We start from the raw sequence: 15,431 nt of genomic DNA on the forward strand, positions 1-15,431 counted from the left end.
TATTTTTTTTAGTTAACCCGAATTAAATATTTAGATTGAACGTGTATAATGTAGGTAACTAATATTTAAAAAAAACTCAACGTTATCTCAATGTTTCGGCTACTGTCAATATGGGTCATGATCAATGCAGTTTACTTTACGAATGGTTAGTCTATTTCTCATCTAAGTCTCATTTTTTGCCGAAAATATTTTTCCTGAATGAATGATTTCCCAAATAAGGGGTTAGGATTCTTCAGGACTGTTTAATATTATTTTCTTTTACCTTAAGTACTTCATAATTGTTATAAAACTAACAGACCTAACCTAACCGAGTTCTACAAGCTAGTCCTGAAATATATCCATCCATATATAGTTTACAGTTTCAGAAAAACAATCGTTCATACATAGAAAGCAATTGGTATAAATAAATCATTTTGGAAAAAATATTGCCGGCAAAGAGCCAAGAAGAAGGATATTTTGTATGTTATGAAATATTTATTTTAAGCAATGGTAAAATAGTGCTTTATTATTAGCTCAGACATTTCGCAACGACTACATGTGGGCACAAGCGTTTAAAACTTTCTATCGACTTCACGATTTGGCGACTAATTGGGCTCAAGCTCGTCAAATTTGCGAAGCAGAAGGAACTAACCTTCTCGTGCCACATTCCTTAGAAGAGATGGATAACCTCAAATTATTGATAAGCAACATGAAAGCCCACTTTACTGCCATTTTTATTGGGGTACATGACCAATTTGCGCATGGAGAATACGTCACTCTGCAAGGTATGTCTATTTTTACTTAAAAAATGAAAGGATTAATCTTTGCTTCCTCCTGTAACTTCGCGTCAAATGTTTAATGCAAGAATTTTAAACTTAATGGCAATCAAGAAAAGTTGACATTTGATTAGACATGAAGTTCAAAATTTTGTACGCGGGGTCTTAGGGGGTTAATTTACATTTATACAATGTCACCTCGTCCACATAATATTTATTATGTTATTTTATGAAGATGTACTTGAATAAATAAGGGTTTCTAGTGACAGGCCAATTTGGCGCCACTATCGTGAGGTTCGTCCGACAACATTAACATTTGCGTCATGTTTGTGATTGGTTAAATAACTGAATGAGCCAATCGCAAGCAAGACTGTAACGTCAACTATAGGCCGTATTGTCTAATGCGCTGAGGTTTGCGATCGCATTCACCATCTTTTTCTACCCTCGTCTTATGCCGTGTGACAAAAAGAAGTGGTGAAAACAATTGCGATTCCAAGTGTCTTAAACAGTAAGAGGCAATACCTTGTCTCTTCTAAAACACTTGGTTACTTTACAGAAACAGAAGAATAATAATTCTATACTCAGCGGCACAACATTTGGTCCACTCTGCATACAAAATTACCTATTTCTGCACACATTTGAGGGCCAGATTTTTTGCCGCTCAGTATATATTTCCATCAAGCCTGTCACGAAGTATCCTGTTTATAATTTGTTAATGTTGTAGGTTACCCCATTAGAGGTACAATATTGGAACTCCTTTGGGCAGAAGGTAGCCCTAATTATGTAAATAATAGCGAGAACTGTGTTGTGATGACACGTGAAGGGCTTTTTGATGATAGACCATGTGATGACATTTATCCATTTGTGTGCAAAATACTGGGCAACGAGACGGAATACTCTGAGGAGTGCTATTCTTTTGATTTAGGTAAGACACTTGTATAAACCTATATTTACAAAGCTAACAGAACCATAAAATTTTCTAAATACGCTTATGTAGATTACTGTAGTCTAGTTGGGGAGGCCTATGTCCAACAGTGGACTTACGTCAACGTCATAAATAAGTGATCACTTTTGTACCTTGTCACTATAACGTCATGTTTGAAAAGCCATACGAAATTATAATGACGTTTTACTTTTATTCCATATCAATGTACTTTACAATTATATTGCTTCTCCGCGACTACGACTATGTTCGTGTGACACATAAGTTTTCTTACAGACCCAGGTCTCATTTATATAAGTCAACATAATTATGTTGAAACCCAATGCGTTTCAAACTCTGTACGAATTCCTTCTAACACACGCTGTATCTGTCTTAAGATGTACCTGTCTTACGCGTTTGGTTGCAGAATAGCAAGGAAATATGTTAGTTGATATTTTAACCATTCTTTGTATTCAGGATATCGCTTGAATGCCAATGGGAAATGCTATAAGTACCATTCTGAGCCCTTAAACTGGCATGATGCCTACCTGGTCTGCCAAGCGGAGCAAGGACACCTTGTTATTATTAACTCTGTGCAAGAAGCTAGCGTCGTGACCAGTTTCCTTGGCGAACATATCAACAGCCGTTCGCCTGATCCCAACATATTATACGTTGGGTTTAGCGATCTTATGTTCCCTTTTCAATATAGAACGATCAAAGGTAAGTTTACCTGTATTATAAAAAAAAATCGTTTTAAATTCAACGGTAACGTCAGATTACGACCCCACCCACGTCGTCTAATTTTGAGTCCTCTTTAGTTTATTGCTTAATAATGAAAATGATGTAATTTCATCATCATCATCATCCCAGCCTATATACGTCCCACTGCTGGGCACAGGCCTCCTCTCAGAACAAGAGGGCTTGGGCCATAGTTCCCACGCGGGCCCAGTGCGGATTGGATTGTAATTTAAGTAGCCTTATTATATGTGTTCATTTCATCCAGCGGTTTTCATCACTATAATATACGAGTATCAAGCTCACGAAAATTATTTCTCCACTTTAATGAAAAAGTGATTCTAAGAAATCTATACATTACAGTTATTTAAAGTGGGTATATTAAACCGGAATCTGAGAAGATGACACCATTGCCCGAATTTCACTTGCCTTACCAACGTTCGGCATTTTTTTAATGTCATCATTATAGAATGCAGTAGGTTAGGTTAGGTTAGTTTAATATCAACTCTGAAGAAAATACTATTTCAGAAATAAATTACTCTATGGCAAATGAAAATTTTAGAAAACGATACATTCGGGCATATGAAATTCGGGCAAACGATAGAGAACCAATCTAGATATATATGTATAGAGATTAATTTATTTCATATAAGAAATTACATAACATGCCAAATTCCAATTCAAATAAAACAAAACAAAAACAATACAAAATCAAATGAAATAAAATTGTACGCAAATAAATCTAAAATTAACCTACCCAAATAAAACAAAAATAAAATTGTATGTATATGTATGGTACTTACATTATTAAATTACAATACTTGATTTAAGCAAAGAAGTAGGTAGGTACTCGTATACAAAATTATTGTATCATGCAGGTCAAAGTCTCGATGAAGCCGGCTATTCATCGTGGAGTCCTATCAAACAAGATTTATCCACGACAGAACCGCAGCACTGCGGCGCCATTTCAAGGTCCGGTTTCCTGAAGGTGACATGGTGTGACATGCCTGCGATGTTCTTGTGTGAAAAACGTGGGTGCCAAGAGTGCACGGCCAATTTAACGACACCAGCGCCTGCCCCGTGATAGAACCACAATTGTTAAACAAACTTAACCAGAATTACATACATTCAAATAATGGTACTTTTAGCGCTAGTTGTACCAAGTTACAATAATCAATGACACAAATTTTCGTGAAATTTCCATTTAAGTAAGTGTGAGTTACACCATGTTACTTTAACAATAACCAATGTTAAACCAGACGCCACATCCCTATGATTACCGGGCTGAAATCAGCCCAATGTCAAGAATGCCAAAGACATTGGCTAAAGTCATAACTATGAAGAGTATGTATTGTACATAGTAACTTAGTGAAACTCACACTTATTTCGGAGATTTAGTATTGGTTATCTGTAGTAACTTAACACTCTTAATCTTAAGCAATTTAATAAAACGAATTCAATTATTTTCAACTGGCGTTATTAAATATATTGTTATTTTAAGATCTCATACAATAATGTGATCTGAAAATGTCATGTAAATCAATGACAGGTTGAATATTGAATGACAGCGAGACCTAATTGGTGTTTTGATTGCGTTTCAGTCCTTCTATGTATAATTAATGCACGAGAGGTGAGACGAGTGCCCGCATTAATGGCAATTAACGTCAGTTGTCATCGGACCCCGATAGTGTCGTCAGTCTGCAAGTGACGTCCACTGACGTCTGCCGATATCAGGAAACGCAACACATTTAAAATCAACGATGCGAGTGCATCGATAAAATTGTGACTTTGTCAATAACAGTCATGCAGCCAATGAAATTAATGAGCGTGAAATATTTGCTTGTGTACTTATCGATGAGATCAGACGTTAATTGTACATTAACTATATTATAAAGGTTTCTAGGTACCTATCTGCACTAAGAAAAGTATTATCAAGTGTAAAATTATGAAACTACTATGCCAAATGGCTATGCCATAGTAAAACGACTGTTCGCAACTTATTAATAAAATAAGTTATATAGTTCCTAGGCGCTCTGTGAGGAGAGAGACGCGCGTCTACCGACAGTGCCGCACCAACGCCGGGCCACGCGCGCCCCTGCGCTGACTGTTTACTATCTTTAACCAACATTATACCCATGTAGACATATTCCGCCTGTCCACCTCTAGATATAGAAAAGTAATTCTAGAAACCTAGTAAACATTTTTTTTATAAGCCATTTTCTAAGTATTGCCAGTCGTTTCTGAATGCGTCCAAGTCGTCCCGCCACCTCCGTCTCGGTCTGCCGCGCCTCCGTTGACCATCTTGGGGCGCCCACTGGGTAGTAACCTGCGCCCATCTTTCCGGGTGCATGCGGCAGACATGGCCAGCCCAGTAAACATTTAATACCCTAATCATTTAATTAAGTTCTATTCTAAAAGCTTTATATACCTTTATAAATTTTGTATAAATAAAATATAAATACAAAGATTGTCTCAAAAAAGCATAAACATCAAAGCAATGCCTAAAGCTAATCAGTAACTATTAGTTTCTAAACGATATGATATATAATTAAGTTAAGCTTTACGGTGAAGGAAAACATCGTGAGGAAACGTGAAGTTCCCAATCCGCACTGGGCTCGCGTGGGAACTACTGCCCAAACCCTCTAATTCTGAGAGGAGGCCTGTGCCCAGCAGTGGGAGTTTAAATGTACAGCAGTCCGATGTTTGACAACCGATTATAGTTTCACAGTACTCTGTGGATAATGTCGTTGATTGTACATAGAGTAAAACTTTATTGTAACTTACATTGAAATATATTATGTACAATAGTTTATTATCCTTAAAATAAATAAATAAACTCCTACTCTTTTTCAAACTGAAAATTCTTTCATGAGCACGATTTCTAGAAAATTAACCATTTTATCAGTTAACAATATTATATATAATACAATTAAAATATTCCTGACAACCATAAATTAATGTTTTACTCTATGACAAATAATAATAGATTACAAAATAAAAAATTCCGATTTTTCCTTAGAAACTTCTCAATAGTGGTTAAAATTTTGTGATGTTTAAACTATACGTTGTACGTAAACTATAGTTAAACATACATATAACTATGTCTAATATCAAAACTTTAACCAGGTACATGAACAATTTAAGGTAGTTAGATAGGGGATGGGATGGCCGCTGTCCTCGCTCGCGGCTACATCCGATATTGTTTCAAACAAAATGGGCGGTAATTGGTAGAGACCGTGTACATACAATCTTTTCCTTAATAGGTAACCGTCAGGAGTTTTAAATGAACACATCCCTCTGATTTGGGTTCAATTATTTATTTGGGTATATCATTTTCTATCAAGTCTGTGGTATTATTATATTTTTAAATAAAGAAAGGATACAATACAATACAAAGACTCTTTATTGTACACCAGAAATTCTATAATATCTATATCAGTATACTCGTAGAATATGTACGGGATATTAACAAAATGGCATTTTTGTACTCATAATTTGCATCACAAATGTATACTTGTTGTGTATAACCTACATATAACTTATATTAAAGATAAAATAATCCTCCTATTTACTGTAAAAAATTAGAATAAAATTTTATTTGAATTTTCACATTTTTATTTACACAGCGGAATCCTGAGTGCGCGAGTCCCGAACACGCAGGTACTTAGCCAATTCTCTTGTATTGTAATTAATTATTCGTCAAAATATAAAATTTAATAATTTATATGTGTCAGAAACGTGTGTTCATTATATGTTCATTTTTGTTTATACCTAATCACCATCCCGCATCGCATCTGTCTTTTCTTTTTCTCTTTTCTTGTTATAAATCACTGTATCGTATGACATTTTGATAAGTAAACATGAAGCCTAATAATCAGATTGGGTCCAAAACGTCGCCGCAGATGCAACTTTTTTTTAGTTTTTAAACTTTGTTATAGAATCATTATCCATGATTGTAATGAATTAAAAATTATTTTACATAATATAAAACCAAATATCTCAATTATCTTAAGTGTTGTCATACACACAATATTGGAATACAACTGCAATAAACAGCTTACAAGCGTAGCGAGGGCTTAACGTTTTCGAGTTAAATTTTATTTGATTGCGACGCGCGTCACGCCGACAGCCTGATTGATGCATGGCTGTGCCGGCCCGCCGCCTAAAGATTACATAATAAATAATGCACCGGCTATGTAATTATTCAAATATACTCACGAGTTTAAAAAAAACAGTTTATCAATTATGATAGTTCGTTTGCTGAGTTCCGCTGTAAATATACAAATCTGCCTCACGTTTAACGTCGCAGTGTTTTCGAGATTAATATATCTTTATTCATAATTTAATTGTGCAAGGTCCGCCCGGATTGCTACCACCATCTTGCTCGCTAATCCTGCTGTGAAGCAGCAGTGCTTGCACTGTTGTGTTTCGGCGTGGAGAGTAAGACAGCCGGTGAAATTACTGGCACTTGAGGTATCCCAACTTAAGCCTCTAGGTTGGCAACGCATCTACAATACCCCTGGCGTTGCAGATGTTTATGGGCGGTAGTGATCTCTTACCATCAGGAGACCCACTTGCTGGTTTGCCTTCCAGTCGAATAAAATAAAAATTAATTGAATTAAGACTTACTATGAAAATAAATAACTTATTAAAGAGCTAACAGAATACTCAGGATCAAAACGACAAATAGTGTTCCTTAATTACTGAAGGGCTAGGCGCTCCTTAAGTTTATGGGAAGGTATCGGCATAATATAAGATAATAATAAATCAGCAGTACAATCAAAGTCATAAATATAGGTATGTGCGTTAGCAATTCGTCAAAAATATCTACGCCTTATACCTTTATGCTTTCGGTTGATTAATGCATACATTTGACGCTATGGCTGTATATATATTTTTGCCCTCAACTGTACTAGAGTGTATACTTTTGTTACTGTCTATGAAACCCCTTTATAATCATAATATTTGATACCTAGCTGTCAATGAAGGAACTAATTAATGAACCTTGTAATCTAGCCAGGCTGTTATTTTTTATAACTAATTTAATTTACATCTCATGTTGCAGTCGGTGCGAAGCGAATTGATGGTGAATTTGTTTGGATTTTTCGATGTTTATGCCATTATTGTTTCTTTCTCTTCGCGATTCTGCACAATATGGATCCACACAGCCGCAATTTATCTAATTCGTTACTCTTGACAGTTATTTTTTTTTGCATATTTACTTTCTAAATTCGCGACTCGTCTGTGTATCATGCGGCTAAAAGACTAACATTCCAGATCTTAAAAACTTTAATTAATCATCTAGAAACCCTTACTCGTCTTGAGTTAGGTCACTCTTCAATTGATAATTTACCTTCTTACTAGCCTTTATTTTACTTAACTGCATAGATCTGGCAATGGAATTCACTTCCACGAGGAATCCAAAAATTACATCGTCGTCTTCATGGCTTATTTAGCTGTTTTGGCGTGAAGAAATTACAAACACACGAAAAGCACATAGGTGCACACAAAATTCTGCATTTACCTATAATATTGTAGGATTAGAAGGATTCTAGACTGATTTTTCGTGCATCACAAGTAACAATTGTAATTAATTTACGAGCAGGTCACAACACACGAAGCACGGGGTTGAGATAAAGCAAAAGACCCCTTTCATACGACATTAGGTACATTAATGACGCCACATTGCCTAACAATCTGCGTCGTCGCTCGTTCGCGTGTGAATCCTAAGATACAGCGGTTCATTTCCTCCGACGCGGGTTCAACTACGAAGCGGTACGTTCATAATGTCAAATATTAACTCAAGTATGTTCATTGCTTTGATATAATAAGTGTTATGTATGTATAATGTTGTCAAATCAAATTTGATAAAATAAGGATTATTAGGAAGAAAGATCAGTTCAAGAGTACGCGAAACCGACAAGCATGTACGAAAAGACTAATGATTGTCGATGAAGCGAAAATGTGTGTCAGGATCGTAGCAGGTGGAAACAAGTAGTCTCTGCCTCTAGGTAGCCCTTCATTGGGAAAGAGGTGTGATTGTATGTATGTAAGAGATATTATCACAGAATAAGGTAATAATACAAACCGACGTCAAAAACAAACTTAAAAGGTCGCAACTAGTCTAGGCATAAGGCAATAATCAGCTTTATTTCCCAATTGACCAGGGTCTCGTTGCTCTACGATGACTTGAAAGACGGTAATTAGAAAAGTGTTTGTAAGTTTTTGACATAACTGCCCATGAAATTGAGAATTTAACTTTTTTTGAGATACAACTAGTAAAGTTTCTGTTTTTGTTAAAAAAAATAGTCGGTTTCACCATAACGACCTTTTCGCGGGATAAAATTACGAATAACCTTCAAGATACATTTATCTTCTTCAATTTCGTGGGTTACTGCTATCAACACAGGTCTCGTCATCTCAGGAACATTACGGTTGTTCCCCACTTTCACCCAAGGTAGGCTCCCTTAGCCTGCTGGCGGATGTCGTGATGAAGGTTGTGTCAATTTTACCTCGGTGTTTATGATTGATAATTTTTTTTTAATCAACTAACGAGTTTCATGATACCTACATTATTTTCTATTATCTATGACTGGTTTACAATTTATTTGCAATGAAAGACAAACAGTACTATTAATTGCATCAGTGTTTTATTTTATGCTGTTGACCTGATAAAAACATTAGGTCCACAACCATTTCTCAAACTGGCTCTTCATTTAGCTCTAGCTTTAATGAAATCGTCTCAATTTTTATACAGTTATTTCGTTTGAATATTCTGAGCCACATTAACTTCAATTTTCTGAATGTCATCCAAAATTCTTACGTTGTTAATGATAATGATGAAGAGAGAGCAAAATTGATTGTGATCTGTTAGAGGAAAATAAACGCATATTCATTCCCATAATTAATTGTTTAACGATTTGCAGTGAGTTTTTAATAAACTGTATCTAAAATCACACTTAAGAGCTAAAAAAATTTCTTATAGCTTTCTTTCTCTAACTGTTTCAGGTGCTAGCTGTTCTGTCCATGCTGTCCTTTACGTATGTTTAGGTTATCGTGCTATTTTGACTATTATTGTGAGTTATTTTGGGCGCAAATGATTTTTTTAGTTAAAAATGTGGCAACAATTTATGATTCGTTTATTCAATTTCTTTTTTATTCATTTTAGACAAGTTGTTCAGATTTCATGAGCTCAAACATCTTTGTATTTTTTCTAGGAAAATATTTTTTTTGACGATTTAACTATCACTATTATTGTTCATATATGACTAATTATACCGGGTGTGGCCTGTAATATGAGCAAATAATTAAAACATAGATCATACTCGTCAAACTGAACAACATTAGTTCAGCGATTTTTAAAAATAGTTAGTTTTTTAATTTTTATTACACTTTTAAGATTATTCGAAGAAGCAATGTAAAGCAAAATGCTTGATGTTTGTAGCGTGACAGGATTTGTAGGTGACAGGCGACGTCAGTTGTGTTCTAGGATGGCGTACATTGATAGCAGTATTTAATTTGTATGAAAAAAGGAAGATTCAAATACTCCATTATTTTTAAAAGTCGCTGAACTAATATTGTTCAGTTTGACGAGGAGGATTGGTTCAACAGTGGATGTCTTCCGGCTGATGGTGATGTGTACAGTATTCAGTGCAATTATTACAAGTTTCTGTTCTTATAGTTTTTTTTATGTTCTGTATTTAATTGATGTTCTATACATTTTTACTAATATGCTAAAGTACTGCTAAAGTCTGTCTGTTTGTTACCTTTTCACGCTTAAACCACTTAGATTTAGATGAAATTTGGTATGAAAATAGTTTGACACCATAACACAGGACATAAGATATTATAGTTTTATCTCGGATAAGTGAATGAATTCCCCGAAATAGCCATGAACGGATTCTGCACAGACCAAGACAAAGACAGCAGCTAGTTTTTAATGGCTAAATATGCAATAAAAACAGATCGATCGCATGTTTATTTCCGAGTCCCCACATACAAACTGCGTTACTACAATATAACTTGGAACTTTACGGGCTAGTTGACGGCGCATATCAAACCAGAGGAGCATAAAACCCGGACAGCGAACATTCACAACTTTGCACGAGGTTCGGTGCAACAATTCGACTTCACATTAACAGTTACCTGTATGTAGTAACGTTAGCAAATTCCCTTGAAAATTTCAAGGAGAGCAATAAAATTTCATAGCTTCACTCGGGCGGAGTGACAATAAAAATGCATCTCGATTCTGATCACACTCGTTTCAATATTCAGATACGGGCCAACACCTGCGGCGTACCGTTTCAAAACTGAAATATAATAATATTGCTTTCACATAAATAAAGGCGGTTTATTTTGCCAGCGAGACAATATAATGCTTATAACGGGCCAATCTAGTTCTTAAGACATTTGTAGTGGGAATTTATTTGATTACGTAACAAAAGAACTCCTTAAGAGCCTCATAGGTACGACCGAATCCTTATTCATTTTTAGTTTCATTTAAAAGGTGTTAATTAAGTATTTGCAAACCTCAAAGTAATTTAATCAACTATATTTTAACGTTACAATTGAACACAACAACAGGTAGCTACGCCAACCTAAAACCGCTAGCAAAAAATACGCATATCATTTGAAATGATTAAGGAACGATGTTTAAATAAAGAAAAGCAGTTGTGTTTAAGGTTTTTAGTATATTGATAAATCGCACTCCCAGATCTGTTGGGTCAACTCAAAATAATGCACCATCACCATTAAGACGTTCCAGAAATTGAATTGAGTCTAAATTAAAATGATATGATATTTCGACTTGATTTCCTGTTGATCTAGGAGTGCGAAATATCTTGTACATGTATACTCACATACTAACTTTCAAGTAAATTCGACCACAGCACCTGGATCAAAATTCGCTAAGACAAAATCGTAATAGTATTTTTATTGAAAAACTCGCAGAAACAGTTTTTATGCAAACAAATTATTGATTTTTACTTTTAACAATATAGAGTCTGTATAAGTGATAAAGATGCTAAAAAAGATGCTTTCACATTTATCCTATTAACAAGTAAAGGATAACACGCTCGTAATTTATAAGGGTTGCTTTCCGACACTTTGTTCGGAAATCACTGAATGACTTTATTATATCAAGTGCTAATATCAGTTGTTAAGGAGGTCCGGACACGAATCCCGACTCGAGGAAAATAATTCAACATCGACATCCAATAGCATATTATCTTTTATCGCCGTCGTATCCCCAGTAGGGATTGTGTTATTCATGGCATTGAATGTTTTGTGTTGCGGCGAATGAAATAAGAAAGCCTTAACGAGATTTTGTTTATCTGTGATGAGCTAAAATTTAGGTCCTCTTAGTTATTTTAATGCTCAATTGGGGCTAAAAAGTGGCAGTTATGAATTTAGGGACTTAGAGTTTTGTTAAATCTGTCTGCATTGCCATATCTTGATTGCCATTGACTTATCTACGGTACAGCAAAGCTCCAAAAGAGGCCGATTTCACTGAGTTTATAGCTTATGACAGCTTAACTTGTAACTAGTGAACAATATAGATTCTACACGTGGTCGTGCCGTCATACTGTGCACGCTAGGTTGTCTAGGTAAGTAATTTTATACTGACGGATGACGGATACTATACTAATGCAGCTACGAGTATCTCATTAAAACTTCATTGATAGGGTAATTATTATTGATTTTATTTGTTTATACTTATCAGGTTAGGATAACATGGAAGTCAATTTGAATCTACTTCAAGTACTTTATTAGATTTAAGTGGGTTCATAAATGACGGAGTTCTCTGAGGTAACAAACATTAAAAAAAATTGAAAACCTCCTCCTTTTTTGAAGAAGGTTAAAAATAAAGCATCATACTTGAATGTTATAATAATGAAATTAGGTAATGTACTCATTATAAGATGGGTTACTTTAATTTCCAGTATTTAAAGGTCAATTATCGCATTCTGTGTTTTCAATTTCTTCCGTGGATGTCGTAACAGGCGACAAAAGATATAGGTTAAGGTATACCGTAGGCGACAGGCTACCAACCTGTCACTATTGTAGATACCTTTTTTGTCAATCTTTGAACCTGGAATTGCTAAAAGTAGCTCCGAAGCGGAAACGTTTCGTGTGCTCTGCCTACACCATTTGGGAGTACAGGTGTGATGTGTGCGTGCGTGCATGAATTGTTACAATACGGTATTCGACAACTCTTGAATTTGCCACATCCTATGTACTATTATGAAAATAATATATATAATGTTTAGCGAAGAAAAAACAAATCAGTTGAAAATTTAACTCATAAAGTTTTTTTTTAAACCTTTAAATCTGTCTCTTTTTAAAACGCTTTTCTCTGCGTCAAGTATGGCGCTACTTGGGTGTGACATCACATCACATGCTAGCTATTGTCTCTTATTCTCTGTCTAATCTTGAATTTCAAACCTTTGTAACTCTGTTAGGTACATGTTTATTTTTTTTTAAATAAACGTCATGTAGCGCCCTTATTAGCGTGCCTATCTAATGACTTAATTATTTAAGCTTCTAACTTGAAAAAAAAAAAAACAAGATGTATAATCAAGTGAGGCGTCGCATTAAGCGTCAGATCCAGAACCGGGGCTATGCTGGCATTGACAAGGTTTTGTAGTTTTTAATCTTCTGCTTTATTATGCATGCCGCACACGCCTATTCCTTGTAGGGCCCCGCTGCGTTCCGACCCGCGTAAGCCGGAGGAACTTTCCTGCAAAACTAACTTTTTACATTTTTATTGCTTTTAAAGAACGTGAGACCGAATAAATATAAAATTGTAGTACGCTAGCGTTCGCTTGTTATTATAAACAACTTATCATCTCACTCGTTGTTTTAAGTTTAAGTTCATTACGATAAAGACTTGCTTTTGCTTCGAGATAGTTTTGTGTTTTTTGTTCCATAGAAATATAAAAACCTTGATTGACCGTGTTTCAATTTGACATCATAATTACCTATTTCTAATATTTACTCGCGCTAACGTTAGTTAGTTAACTGAATTTCCAGGATTTTCCTAAATTTCCAATGGTATTACCAAAAATTACATCTTTCATTTACGTTGCATAAAAAACAAAACACGTGTCAAATTTCGCTTCTCAAAACGTGATAGAGAAATCGGAATTTTATGTGAGTAAATTACGATTCCATAGTAATATTAGGGTAAAAGGTAGTTTGTGTTTTATTCCCAGCGTCCAGTTATTTACATAACAAATACTTAATCTGGGGGCACGGTATTGCCCCCGCCAAGTCGAGCGCGAAGCAAACACTGCCGTACCATCCTTTACTGGAACCATTTCGCCGTATTTTCAGGCCCCTCTCGATAAGACCAGAACGCAGAAATTTTCGTCATCCAGTAAACTATAATCACATACTTAAAATCCAAAATTTCAAGTCTGTAGGTCATTTAGTTCCGAATTTAGGCGAAAACAATGTTTCGCATTTATGGCACTCACTCACTCATGATCATCAAAATAGAACTAGTACTTCCCATAAACTCAGAGAGCTGAAATTTGGTACAGAAATAGGGTTTAATGGCCACATAAAGGGAAAACTATAAGAACTAGGATAATCGAAGATCTGGAGTACATGGCGACCCTGATTAGAAAACACAAGAGTTCAACCAAACTATTAGAGATCGACATACCGCTTTTACAAAAAATATTCAACTTGGTGGGCCGCTTCATTTGACAATAAGTACCTAATAAGCCCACGTTTCTACAAAAAGAAGTGAAATCCCACCAAAAACATTCTGTAAAAAACTAGCCAAGTCTCGATGGAGCTGCTTGTTTATCTCTAAAAAGTAATGAAATCTAGACAAAGTCGTGCCAAGTCTAAGGTTCCTTACTGCGATTTCTTTATTATTATAGTTAATGTTGTGTGACTTGGCCGTTGACTTGTACCCACTAACGTATAAAGAACTAGAAGTTTCTGGAAATTACAGTGATATGTAGTGTTATAGTGATATTAAATATGAAAATCAAAATACTTATTTATCTGGTAGATGTGATGTCTTTTGCACTAACTTGCTTTGGGTGAAATTGCTATAATTTAATTCAAAATGTGTTTATTATGATCCCTTACCAAGTATTAAAACGAGTCTTTTTAAAAACGTACTTTGGTGAACTTCGGTAATTAAATACATATTATATAATATTTTACCTTGTAAAATGAAGTTACTTTGCTCCGACATTTGCTCCGAATTTTGTAATCTTTGTTTTATTTCGAAAATTATTGTGCTTTGGTATGTACATATACTATTTAAGTAAAATTGATCACCCCTACTGTCATGCGGGCTTGCTTAAACTACGTCATAATGCTGTTTTAATATATAATACATCATAACTTCAATTTAGGAGCAATGTTACCCGGTGTTTGGGTAACAAATCCATACTGGGAAGCGTCACTTCACGTCAGCGACCATTCATTATCATTGCACTCCGTCTTATCAATGTACGGGTACGGCGTCTGACAGGAAAAAAAAAGAATATATCGCAGCAAAAATTGAAGTTCAGTGTTGCCACTTTATTGGGAAGTGTATCGGGTACCAGGACTTCGACTTGCAAGACATTTAAACAAAATACAGAATTGGAGCATAGTTATTACTCAGTGGGGGGCAAAGTAATCTCATTTTACCAAATACTACAATATTTAATTCTTAAAACCGATTTTTGTAATCACATCACATTGAAATACCTATAGATCTAACATGTTAAAAGCTGAAACTTTTCAACCGATGAAGAAAATTAGAGTTGTAATTTTCTCTTTACTATGTCTCAAATTTAGGTTAATTTTTCATGATTGTTATGTAGTATTTTGACAGAAACCACTTTTTTGAAATCACATTCAAAAACCGATTCAGTCCCCTTTTGAGTCTGTTTATACAAAACGAATTTGCTGCCTCTAATTTGTTAACTTCGTCTCCACCGGCAAGAAAACTTATGTTTTTTTTACCCGACAGCCCGAAGGAGGGTTATTTATTTATTCTGTGTATGACC

General features: G+C 35.1%; 1 protein-coding gene across 1 annotated transcript; it reads left to right on the top strand.

The window, feature by feature from the left end:
• Positions 1 to 7: 7 nt before the first annotated feature.
• Positions 8 to 3,882, top strand: LOC141437967 (secretory phospholipase A2 receptor-like). The gene is made up of 5 exons (XM_074101577.1): positions 8 to 145; positions 513 to 764; positions 1,480 to 1,680; positions 2,155 to 2,397; positions 3,291 to 3,882. The coding sequence occupies exons 1-5, from the start codon at positions 91 to 93 to the stop codon at positions 3,494 to 3,496; spliced, it is 957 nt and encodes a 318-aa protein (XP_073957678.1). The 5' UTR covers positions 8 to 90; the 3' UTR covers positions 3,497 to 3,882.
• The last annotated feature ends 11,549 nt before the right edge of the window (positions 3,883 to 15,431 follow it).

The sequence above is a fragment of the Choristoneura fumiferana genome, chromosome 18 (assembly GCF_025370935.1).
Source record: "Choristoneura fumiferana chromosome 18, NRCan_CFum_1, whole genome shotgun sequence".
Lineage (NCBI taxonomy): Eukaryota > Metazoa > Arthropoda > Insecta > Lepidoptera > Tortricidae > Choristoneura > Choristoneura fumiferana.